We start from the raw sequence: 13,190 nt of genomic DNA on the forward strand, positions 1-13,190 counted from the left end.
ACTACTGAGCAAGCTGGTCAAGTTCCACCTGATTCAGCTGCTAGACTGGACCTGGGGCAGGTGGTGAGGGAACCAACAAGAGGGAAAAACATACTCACTATCACCCTCACCAATCTGCCTGCTGCTGATGTATCCGTCCATGACAGTATCAGTAAGAGTGACCACCACACAGTCCGTGTAGAGACAAAATCCCATCTTCACATTGATATTACGTTACATTTTGTTGGGCAAGAGATACAGGATGTCAGGAAGACCTTTGTTTTTAGCAGCAATTGGTAATGACGTGGAAATTAGTGCCCATTCAGGTGAGGCAGGTGAAGACACTCAGTGATTGCAATGGCAATATTGGATGGGCTCTTGATGGAAATAAACCTGCAAGGCTCTGGGGGTCGAGTAGAGGAGGGGGTGGGACTGACTGGATTGCCCCATGAAATAACAGCATTTCCCTGACAGGCTGAATGTTCTCCCCCTGTGCTGGAAATCGGTCTCACTCAATGAGGGGTTCACAATTAGAGAGTTTGGATGCAGTAAATACAGGACAAATTGTGTCTCCAGGCAGGAGGGTCAGTAACCAGAGGGCACACATTTCAGAAAGGGTCTGAAGGACAAGAGAGAAGATAGGAACATTTTTATCCAACGAGTTCATGATGACTGTCTGCAAGGTGAGTGGAAGTGGATTCAACAGCAACTTTCAAAAGGGCATTTGGAGAAATAGCTGAAAAGGAAACAATTGCAGGGTTATACAGGAAGGGCTGGGTAAATGGGACTCATTGGACTCATTTGACCAACAGTCACAATCGGCCCAGTGACCTCTGTCTATGCTGTATAAGAGCTTACACACACTTAGTCTCACCTTTACACAAAGACTGGGAGACGCAGACGCAGACCCAATTCACAAAAGAGTGTTTTCTCAAGGAAAAGCTGTTGTACCAACTCAGGGAACAGGCCAGACTAGATTTACTAGAATAAATCGGCAAAACAATGGCAAGTGAACAGCGATCCAAAAGCAATGGAAGTGAACAGCATATTCAATAGCACAACCATCGAGAGGGGGAGGGATGAGGGGCAAGAGGTCAGAGAGCATGCTCTAGGGGTCTGAAGGCTCTGATGTCAATGGTGGGATGAAGGAAGCAGCAATAGGCAGGAGACCAGAGACAGAAGATGGAAGGCAGAGGGAGGGAATGTGAGTCTGCAGCAAGACACAGAGTGAGGGAGGAGGGAGGCCATGGAGGCAATTGGCTGGCAGTGAGGTCAGGGGTTATTTTGGAATGACATATGCGCAGGACGGGGAAGGGACCACTCCATAATCAGACATATTGAGGTTTATGGAGTGTGGATTCAGGAAGCTGAGAGAGGATATTGGAATCATCGAGTTAGGAGGCAGGACGAGCAGGAATTAGGGTTTCTGTGGTCAAGGGGCTGAGGTAGTGCAGAGACGGACAATGCTGTTGAGATTGAAATCAGAAGCCTACATGATGGAGAGGCTGTGGGGTTTGCAGCTCAGGTACTGGACAGTCCCGAGGGAAGGAGGCCCATGTTTATTGGTCTCTTCTGGAGCACCCATAGGAAGGAGGTCCATCTTTATTGGTCCTATGAGAAGGTGGCTCATGCATTCATCATCATAGAGTCATAGAGGTTTACAATGTGGCATCAGGCCCTTCAGCTCAACTCATCCATGCTGATCAAGTTTCCAAAACTGAACTAATCCCATTTGCCTGTGTTTGGCCCAATCCCCTCTAAATCCTTCCTATCCATGTTCCTGTAAAAATGTCCTTGAAAGGTAGTAATTGTACTCGCCACTATCACTTCCTCTGGCAGCTCATTACACATACACATCAACCTCTGTGTGAAAAGGTTGCCTCTCAGGTCCCTTCTAATTCTTTCCCCTCTCAACTTCAACGTATTCCTTCTAGTACTGGACTCTACTACAATTGGGAAAAGACTATGGCAATTCACGTTATCCATGACATTCATGATTCTGTAAATCTCTATGAGGTCACCCCTCAATCTCATGCATTCCCTGGAAGATCATCTCGGCCTATCCATCCTCGCTTTATAATTCAAACCCTCCAATCTTGGCAACATCCCTGTTAATTTATATTTTTATCCAAACCAGTGTAATAACTTCCTTCCTATTGCAGGGTGAGCAGAAACGTGCACAGTATCCAAATGTGACCTGATCAATGCCTTGTATGTGATGTCCCAATTTCTGTCCTCCCTGCTTTGACCAGTGAAAGTGAGCGTGCCAAATACCTTCTACACCATCCTGTCTACCTGTGACACCACTTCCAAGGAACTATGTACCTGTACCCCTCAGTCTCTTTGTTCAACTACACTCCCATGGCTCCACCATTAATTGTGTATTTCCTACCAAATAAATGATGAATAACAGTGGATCCAGGATCGATTCTTGTGGCAGACGGCTGGTCACTGGCCTCCAGTCTGAAGACCAACCCTCTCTCACCAGCCTCTGCCTCCTATCATCAGGCCAATTTTATATCCAATTGGCTAGCTCTCCCTGGATCTTATGTGATACAATCTTATTCAGCAGTCTACATAGGGGAACCTTGTCTAAGGCCTTGCAAGAGTCCGTGTAGACAGAATATACTGCTCTACCTTTATCTATCTTTCTGATCACTTCTTCAAAAACTCAGTCATCTATTTGCCTCCAGTGGAAGGAGGTCCATGTTTACTGGTCGCTCTTGGAGGATCCAGTCAGAAGGAGGCCCATGTTTCCTGGTCTCCTATGAAGAGTACAGCAGGAAGGAGGCCAATGTTTACTGGTCTCGATTGGAGATTCCAGCAGGAAGGATACCCATGTTTACGAGTCTCTATTGGGAGGTTCAGTGGGAAGAAGGCCCATGTCTCTCCACCAGTCAGCTCCGTGAACTGAATTCCACGTTTACTGGGCACTGTTGGAGAGTCCAGTGAGTCACGGACACCATGGTGGATGTGGGGTTCAGTTATTTTCTGTTGTAATTGTCTGATGGTCCAGCCCTCATCCCAGTGAAACACCCTGACCCAGAGCCCGATCATAGAAGGGGAAGGAGAGAGGAAGGTATTGTAACATGATGTAGATAGACAGGATGGGTCAGTGGGTCAGAGTCTGTCCTGTCCCTCCAGCTCACACTGATGGCCTAAGGATCTCCTCTCTCTGCTGGGCCTTCATGGAATGAGATTTGTGTCCAAACCAGCCCCCAGGGAGAATAGGGCAACAACACAGTACTGTCCTTCATTTGACAAGAATCTGTCCATCTGCCTGAGACAAGCTAAATGTTTGGTCAGTGTGGGAAATGGGGCCTTACTCCAGGAAAAGACATGCTTCTGGGTCAAGGGTGAACATACATCAGTGGGACAGAGCAGAGGGAGATTTATCCTGCATTCAACTGTCATCATCCGGGACACTATGAGAAAGAGAGAGAAGCGAGACAGAGAGAGAGAGATAGTGTGTGAGTGTGAGAGAGTATGAATGAGTGAGAGAGTATGAATGAGTGAGTGAGTGAGTGAGTGAGATTGAGGGACAGAGGGACAGAGGGAGGAGCATTTGAGACAGTGTGAGATATGTGAGGGGACCCAGAGGGGGGTAGAAATGGTGAAGTTGAGGGATAGAGACAGAGAAAAGAGAAGTCAGACAGTGTGACTAAGAGGGGTGGAGAGAGAGAAAGAGACAAGGAGAGAGAGAAAGGGACAGGGTGGGTGTGAGACCAAACATGAAGGGAATCAAGAGAGAGAGGGTAGGGTTGAGTGTGTGTGTGAGAGAGAGCGTTGAGTCTGGTTAAAGACAGAATGACAGAGAGGGAGGGAGAGAGACTGTAAATTGGGAGGGAGAGAGGGAAGGAGAGAGAAAGAGGGAGGAATAGAAAGGCACAGATTTCAATTGAAGCAAGAGAGGGAGTGAGTGACTGAGACAGTGAGAGATGGAGAAGTAGAAATTATGAGATGGAGTGATGAAGTGTGAGTGAATTGGAGAGAATGGCTATGAGACAGTGTGTGAGTGAGAGAGAGAGAATATGAGAGAAATTAACAATGGGCAAAAGAGAGAGAGAAAGAAGTGGCAGATGTGAGACAGAGAGAGAGAGAGAGACAGGCTTATGCCCGAAACGTCGATTCTCCTGCTCCTTGGATGCTGCCTGACCTGCTGCGCTTTTCCAGCAATACATTTTTCAGGTCTGATCTCCAGCATCTGCAGTCCTCACTTTCTCCTGGAGAGATGGACAGTTCCTGGTCACCACATTCTGGAAGGATGTGAGTGTACTCGAGATGGTACAGGGGAGATTTACCAGGATGCTGCCTGCGATGGAAAGGTTGGAAAGGTTGGTGTTGTTTTCCTTAGAGCAGTGAAGGCTGAGAGGGGACCTGACAGAGGGCTATAAGATTATTCGGGGCAGTGATAGGGTGAGTAGGAAGGCACTTTTTACATGAGTAAAGGACTCAATAACCAGGGACAGAGATTGAAGGTAACACAGACATGGACACACAGTAACCAGAGCAATAATAGGCCATTTGGCCCTTTGAGTCTGCTCTGTCATTCAGTCTGATCATGGCTGATCGTCTCTCTCTCTCAAAGCCATATTCCTGCTATCTCTCCGTTCCCATCATGCTGTTAAAATGCAAAATAATTATCTCTTTTTTTGAATATATTCAGTTCCCTGTCCTCCACAGCCTTCTGTGGTACAGAATTCAACAGATTGACCACCCTCACAGGAAGGATATGTTTCTTCATCTCAGTCCCAAATTGTCTACTCCATATCCCCATGAGATTGTTTCCCCTGGTTCCAGACTCCCCAACCAGGGGAAACCTCCTCCCTGCCCAGCCCTGTCAGAATTTTATATGTTTCAATCAGATCCCCTCTCATCCTTCTAAACTTGAGAGAGTCCAGGCCCAGTCGAGTTAGAGAGTGAGAGGTGAGTTGAGGAGAAATGTTTTCACCCAGAGGGTCATCATCTCGTGACACTGGAGCAGTGTTTAGATATCCCCTTGTGTTGCTGTAACCTCCAGGGTAAGGGCCAAGAGCTGGAGGATGGGATTAGTGTCTCTCTCAGACAGACAGAGAGAGAGAGAGAGAAGAGCTGACGTGGCTCTCTCTGCCTGATGCCATTTACATTCTGAGGAACACCCAGTCAGACTCTCACAGGCTGCAGCTTTATAAAGCAGAGCCCAGTGAAGGGAGAGTTTATCAGGAATCAGGCACAGGGACAGGAGCACACACCATGATTTCACACATCCAGCTGATCTGGCCCCGGCATTCTGTGTCACAGGTACAAATCTCTCTCCTTCCACCTTGAATCTTTAGCTGCTCTCCATTTCACTCCAATTCCACTGACTTGTGATTGAAGGTAAAATGCTGAAACCAGAGGAATGCTCAGTGTCTCCAACAATCTCTCATTTGACAGGCTCTTTCTGTGACAGTTCTGACTTCACCGTGTTTCTCTCTGACCCCTCAGGTATCAGTGGGGACATCATCATGACCCAGTCTCCCCTGGTGCTGTCAGTGGGACTGGGCCAGACCGCAACCATCACCTGTACGGCCAGTCAAAGTATTAGCAGCTACCTTGCTTGGTACCAGCAGCGAGAAGGTCAGAAACCCTCTCTCCTGATCTATGCTGCAACAAATCGATTCACAGGAGTCTCCAAGTGATTCACCGGCAGTGGATCAGGGACCAGTTTCACCCTGAAAATCAGCAACGTTCAGAATGAGGATGTCGCTGACTATTACTGTCAGCAGTATTACAGCTGGTCTTCACAGTGATACAGATCCATACAAAAACCTCAATGTGCACAGCACCACCTCCTGGACTGACACATCCCAGAGTTACATAAAATGTATAATAATTGACACACAGTCCCATCTCCTGCACTGACACATCCACAGTCACATATAAATAAAGTTGAACAAATTACCCCATGCTGGGATTGTCACTGTCCACAACACACTCCAGTCCATGTGGTGTTCACCACTCACTGAAGGCCTCAAGTTTCCCTCTTACACTCCATGGCCACATGGGAAGAGCAGCTGCAAGATTTAACATTGAAAAATAAAGTTCACAAACTGCCCGAGCCCAGCTGGACAGGGAGAGAAAAAGACATGAGTGAGGATCGAAGAGAGACAGAGAGAGAGAGAGAGGGAGAGAGAGAATTAGAGGTTGAGAGTGATGGAGGGTAACAAAGAGCAGAGATTTTTGTCCAGCCCCTGCACTGGGAGCTCTCACTGTGGTTTACGTTCGGTAAAGGAACCAAACTCAGACTGAGTAAGTAAACCTCAATCCTTTGTTATTAACCCTTTCAAATTCTAAAGACAATTTCTAAAACACAAACGCTGATTGTTGAAAGCGTTAATTGGGAGCTGCAGTGAATGAAATGGTTGATTGAGGAGCACTGTGTCTAACAGGGTGTCCAGCTGTATTTCTTTAGTTCCATTGCCCCCTTTAAGCAGCAAGATATAAGTCAGTCAGTTTTACTCACCATGTGGAGGAGCTCTGTCCATTTGCAGCCTGTGGTCCCATTCCTGCAGCATGGAGTGAACTCAGTGAGTAGCCTCCTGCCAGTCTTAGTGTGACGGACACGGGCAGAGTTTGATGTGAGCTCTGGCTCCCTGTCCCAGTCTCTGATCTCACTGACCTCAGCAGCAGCAGCAGCAGCAGCAGCAGCAGCACAGTGAGACACCGAGCTCCCACCTCCCCCAGCTTTAACTCTGCTCAATCACACAATCACAGAACTGTTACAGTGCACAAGGAGGCCATTCTGTCCATCCTGTCTGGACCAGCTCTCCAAATGAGCAATTCACTGAGTGTCATTCTCCTGCCTTATCCCTGTCACCCTGCACATTGTTCCTTTTCAAATAACAGTCTCATTCCCTTCGGAATGTTTCAATTGAAGCTGCCTCCACCACACTCTCAGGCAGTGCATTCCACACCTTAACCACTCGCTGGCTGAAAATGTTTTTCCTCATCTCACTTTTGTTACTTTTCCAATTACTTTCAATCTGTGGTCTCTCGGTCTCAATCCTTTCAGAAGTGCGATCACTTTCTCCCTATTTACTTTGTCCAGGCTCATCCTGATTTTGAATTCCTCGAACAATTCTCCTCTCAGCCTTCTCCAAAGACTTGGAGTTGCCGGTGTTGGACTGGGGTAGACAAAGTTAAAAATCACACAACACAGGTTATAGTCCAACAGGGGGTTTATTTGGAAGCACTGGCTTTCGGAGCGCCCCTCCTTCATCAGGTGGTTGTCAGCGGCGCTCCAAAACCCAGTGCTGGACTATAACTTGGTGTTGTGTGATCTGTGACTTTCTTCAAAGAAGACAGTCCCAAATTCTCCAATCTATCTTCATAACTGATGTTCCTCATCCCTGGAACGATCCTTTGGATATTTTTGCCATCTCTACAAAATATTCATGTCCTTCCTGCATTATCCATGCCCTTCATGATTTTATAAACCTCTATAAATTTACTCCTCAGCTTCCTATGCTTCAGGGTAAAAAGTCTCAGCTTTTCCAGCCTCTCATAGTCATGGAGTCATACAGCGTGGAAACAGACCCTTCAGTCTAGCTTGTCCATGCTAACCAGATATCCTAAACTGACCTCATCCCATTTGCTAGCATTTAGCCCACATCTCTCTAAATCCTTCTTATTCATGTCCTCATCCAAACATCTTTTAAATGCTGTAATTGTATCCACCTCCAACATTTCTCTGGCATCTCAATCCAGACTTGCACCACCCTCTGTGTGACAAGTTACCCCTCAGGGCCCTTTTGAGTCTTTTGTCTCTCAGCTTGAACCTCTGCCTCCTATTCCCAAGGAAAAGACCTTGGATATACACCCTGTCCATGCTCCTCATTATTTTATAAACATTTATAAGGCCATCCCTCAGCCTCCGATCCTGATGGGAAAATAGTCCCAGTCTATTCAGCCTCTGCCGATAGTTTAAACCGTCCAATTCCTAGCAATATCCTTGTAAATCTTTTCGGCAGCTTTTTGAGTTTATCAGCATCCTTTCTATCACAGAATGATCAGAATTGTTCACATTATTCCCAAAGTGGCCTTACCAATTTCCTGTACAGCTACAACATGATATCCCAACTCCTATGCTCAATGCAGTGACCAATAAAAGCAAGTTACCCAACACCTTTTTGATCACCCTGTGGTTCCACTGTCACGGAATAATGCACCTGCCCCTGCCCCTGCCCCTGCCCCTGCCCCTGCACCTCAAGGTCTCTTTTTTCAGCAACACTCCACAGGGTCCTACCATTAACTGTATAACTCCTGCCCTGGTTTGCCTTTCCCAATGCAGCATCTCACATTTATCTAAACTGAACTCCATTTGCCACACCTCTGCCCATTGCCCCATGTGATCAAGGTCCCACTGGACCCTGAGATCATCTTCTTCACTATCCACTGGATCACCAATTTTGGTGTCATTTACAAACTTCCTATAATTCCTATATTCACATCCAAGTCATTTATTTAAATGACGAAAAGCTGTGAACCCAGCACAGATCCTTGCGGCACACAGCTATTCACAGATCTCCAGTCTGAAAAGCAACCCTTTACCACCAGTCTCTGTCTCTTATCTTGAAGGAATCTTTTACCCAAATATCTAGCTCTCCCTGGATCCCATGGGGTCTAACCTTACTAACCAGTCGATCATGTGGAACCTTGTCAAACGCTTTGCTGAAGTCCATATAGACAGTGTCTACTGTTCCGCCTTCGTCAATCTTCTCTGTCACCTCTTCAAACAACCTCAATCAAGTTAGTAAGACACAATTCCCATGCACAAAACCACATTGACTATCCAAATGCATATAAATCCTGTCCCTCAGAATCCACTCCAACAACTTCGCCAGCACTGACCTCAGGCTCACTGATCTATAGTTCCCTGGCTTTTCCTTCCAGCCTTTCTTAAATAATGGCTAACATTAGCCAACCTCTCCAGTTCTCCAGCACCTTACCTGTGACTGTCGATGATAAACTCAGCAAGGAGTCCAGCAATCTCTTCCCTAGCTTCCCACAATATTCTGGGATATACCTGATCAGGTCACGGAGATGTATCTACCTTTATGCATTTGAAGCAATCCTCTTCTGTAATGTGGTCTCTTGTCAAGATATTACTATTTACTTCCCGAGTTCCCAAACTTCCATGTCTTTCTCCATGATAAATACTGACCCAGAATATTCATTTAGGATCCTAACCATTTCATGTGGATCCACCCAGAGGTACCTTGTTCATCTTCATGGTGCCCTATTCTCTCTCTAGTTATTTTCTGCCCATTTCTTATTTACAATAATTCTACCACTTTTGGCCTCAAAAGAGTTCAGGAATTGTTTGCCCTGTCTCAAATATACCTTGACTATTCCTGGTCTACATCCTCTACTGTTCACCTCAGACTTTCCTACGAACCTTTGACCCCATAGGTCCAGTACCTGTGACTCCACTGTTTTATTTAAATCCAATATATCCATATCCCATGGAAGCTGCCATTTTCCCCAGTGAGTTTGTTTGACCCTGAAATGGCCTTTGTTCATTTCCTCCATCACCCTAAACCTTGTGATACAATGATCACTATTCCCTAAATGTCCTCTCACTGACACTTGATCCACTTGGGCCTCCTCACTCCCAAGATCCAGATCTAGCAGAGCCTCCTTTCTCATTGGACTGTAAACACACAGCTGGAGAAAGTTCACCTGAACACACTCTCACAACTCTGGCCCCTTCCTGCCCTTCACATTGCTACTACCCCAGTCAATATTCAGAAATTAAAGCCCCCCCACTCCATTATAATGACTCTATAATATTTAGGCTTGCAGGTGTATTCCTCCACATCCTTCCCACTGGGTGGTGACTTATTGACTGCACTGTGGATTCTGTGGACCTTGATGTCCCTCTCTGATATTTCCCCCTGGATCCCACAGCCCTGCCAAGTTAGTTTAAACCCTCTCCAACAGCACTAGTAAATTTCCCCAAAGGAACTCAGTTCCAGCTCTATTTAGGAGCAACACTGTTTGGTCTGTCCAGGTCCCAATGTCACAAGGATCTAAAGCCCTCCCTCCTGGACTCTTATTCCACGTCCTGTTCCTCTTCTCACTTGCATGGGGTACTGGGAGTAATCCAGAGATTCCTACTTTTGTGCTCCTGCTGCTAATTCCCTCCTGAGCTCCCTAAATTCTGACTGCAGGACCATATCCCTTTCCTCCCTCTGTCACTGAGGACTGATGTGAACCACAACTGTTCCCCCTCTGCCCTCAGGGTGCTCTGCAGCTGCTCAGTGACATCCTTGACCCTGGCACCAGGGAGATAACACACCATCCTGGATTCCCATCTGCAGCTGCAGAAACACCTACCGATTGCCCTCACTCTCGAATCTCCTCTCACGATCGCTCTTCCAGTCTTCCTTATGCCCCCCCCCTCCCCGTACAGCTGAGCCCCCCGTGGTGCCATGGACTTGGCTCTGGCTGCACTCCACAGATGAATCATCATTCTCATCAGGATTCCAAACTGAGTCCTGGTTGGAGAGTGGGATGCACTGAGGAGATTCCTGTACTAGCTGCCTGATCCTTTTGGACTGTCTGCTGCTCCCCCATTCCCTCTCTCCCTGCATACTCTGAAGCTGCAGAGTGACCACATCTAGAAATGTGCTCTCCACGGAGCTCTCAGCCTCACGGATGCTCCGCACTGACACCAGCTGCTGATCAAGCTTCGGAACCCGGAGCTCCAACTGCTGTCACTGACCACACTTCCTACACTCATGGTATTCCAGGAGCTGGGAAGTATCCTGAAATTCCCATATAGGTGCACATTCTCTCCACTCTTTGCTAATCTCTTCACAAAGTTCTGATGACAAACAGCTACAGCAGGGCTCACAGTCCAGTGGGTTCAGTGTTCCAGGGGTTTGGGGAAACTCTCCATGGTGGCATGGTGGCACAGTGGTTAGCACTGCTGCCTCACAGCGCCTGAGACCCGGGTTCATTTCCCGCCTCAGGCGACTGACTGTGTGGAGTTTGCACATTCTCCCCGTGTCTGCGTGGGTTTCCTCCGGGTGCTCCGGTTTCCTCCCACAGTCCAAAAGATGTGCAGGGTTAGGTGAATTGGCCAAGCTAAATTGCCCGTAGTGTTATGTAAGGGGTAAATGTAGGGGTATGGGTGGGTTTCGGGTCGGTGTGGACTTGTTGGGCCGAAGGGCCTGTTTCTACACTGTAATGTAATCTAATCTAATCTAATCTAATCTAAAAGACTTTAAGAAATAGGAGCAGAAATCAGCCATTCAGCCCATTGAATCTGCTCTGCTATTTGATCTTGGCAGATATGCTTCTCACCCCCATTCCCCTGCCTACTCCACAGGAACGTTTGATCACAAACTATCTTAATTATCACAAACCTATCTATCTCTGTCTTAAATACACTCAGTGACTTGGCCTCCACTGCCCTCTGTAGCAATGAGTTCCACAGATTCCCCACCCTCTGGCTGAAGAAATTCCTCCTCATCTCAGCTCCAAAGGGTCGGCCCTTCATTCTGAGGCTGTGCCTTGGTTACCGAGTCTCTCCTATATTTGGAAACATCTTCTCTGGATCCACTCTATCCAGGCCTATCAGTATTCTGTAAATTTCAATATGATCCCTCCTCATCCTTCTAAACTCCATCAAGTACAGACCCAGAGTCCTCAACCATGCCTCATATGACAAGCCCTTCAACCCCAGGATCATTCTTGTAAACCCCTTCAATGCCAGCACATTGTTTCTTAAAATATGTGTCCCAAATCTGTTCACAATATTCCAAATGCAGTCTGACCAGAGCCGTACGCAGCTTCAGCAGTACATCTCCTCTTGCATTCTGGCTCTATTGAAATGAATGCTATCATTTCATTTGCCTTCCCAAGCACAAACTGGACCTGCCTGTTAACCTGAAAAGAAAGCTGAATGAGGATTGTGGTTTAGATTTCCAAAGGTTTTCCTCATTTAGAAAACAGTCTTTGCAACTCTTCTTCCTACCAAAGTGCATAACCACACACTGTAACACATTGTATTCTATCTGCCACTTCTTTGCCCCCTCTCTGAGCCTATCCAGGACCTTTTACAGCCTTCCCACTTCCTCAACACTACCTGTCCCTCCACCTATCTCATGTCACCTGCAAACTTAGCAACAATGTCTTCACTTCCTTCATCCAGGTTGTTAATGTATAACGTGAATAGTTATGGTCCCAACATTGACACTTACAGGACTCTATCGGTCACCAGCTGCAATTGTTCCTCACTCACTGCTTTATGCCAACCTGCCAGTCCTCAGTCCATGCCAGTACCTCACCCCTAACACAATGGGCACTTATCTTATGTCAAATGCCTCCTGGAAAATCCAAATAGATTACTTCCTCGGACTCTCCTTTGTCTGATTGCCTCATTGCCTCCTCAAAGAATTCTAACAGATTTGCCAGGCATGATGTCTCCTTGATGAAACCGTGTTGACTCCGCCTTATTTTACCATTGCACTTCCAGGTCCTCTGCAATTTCATCCTTAAATTGAAGTCTAAAACCTTACCAACAACTTAGTCCAGGCTAACTGGCCGACAATGTCTCACCTTCTCCCTCCCTCCTATCTTAAACAGGGGTGTTGTGTGAGCCATTTTCCTGTCCCTTGCCCCCACCAAATCCCTCCCCACCCCAGCTCCACACCCTGACTCCACTGATTCCCGAAGATCATCACCAATGCCCCCACAACCTCCTCAGCGATCTCCTTCAGAACACACTGGTGGAGTTCATCCAGTCTGGGTGAGTTATCCACATTCAGATCTTTCAGCTTCCCCAGTACCTCCTCCTTAGTGATGGCCACAACACTCCCCTCTGCCCCCTGACTAAAATTGGGTCCTTGAAGACAGAAACAGGGGAATATATTACGGGGAACAAAGAAATGGCAGAAGAATTGAATTGTTACTTCAGATCTGTGTTCACTGGGGAAGACACAAGCAAACTCCCTGAGGTAACTGTAGCTAAAGGACCTGCACTGAAGGGAATTTATATTTGCCAGGAATTGGTGTTGGAGAGACTGTTAGGTCTGAAAGTTGATAAGTCCCCGGGGCCTAATGGTCTACATCCCAGGGTACTGAAGGAGGTGGCTCGGGAAATCGTGGATGCGTTGGTGATTATTTTCCAGAGTTCGATAGATTTGGGATCAGTTCCTGCGGATTGGAGGGTGGCTAATGTT

The 13,190-nt window shown here is 47.0% G+C and overlaps 1 gene segment (V, D, J or C); it reads left to right on the forward strand.

Annotated features, from left to right (window-relative positions):
• The window catches only part of LOC148149260 (Ig kappa chain V region Mem5-like), a 524,204-nt gene that overhangs the window by 75,648 nt on the left and 435,366 nt on the right, over positions 1–13,190 (forward strand). The window contains 1 exon segment of the V gene segment in view: positions 6,216–6,249. Coding sequence covers positions 6,216–6,249 — 34 coding nt within the window.

This window comes from Chiloscyllium plagiosum, unplaced genomic scaffold (assembly GCF_037043375.1).
Source record: "Chiloscyllium plagiosum isolate Xiang-an unplaced genomic scaffold, Cpla_swu_hap1 HiC_scaffold_9, whole genome shotgun sequence".
NCBI classification, from domain to species: domain Eukaryota; kingdom Metazoa; phylum Chordata; class Chondrichthyes; order Orectolobiformes; family Hemiscylliidae; genus Chiloscyllium; species Chiloscyllium plagiosum.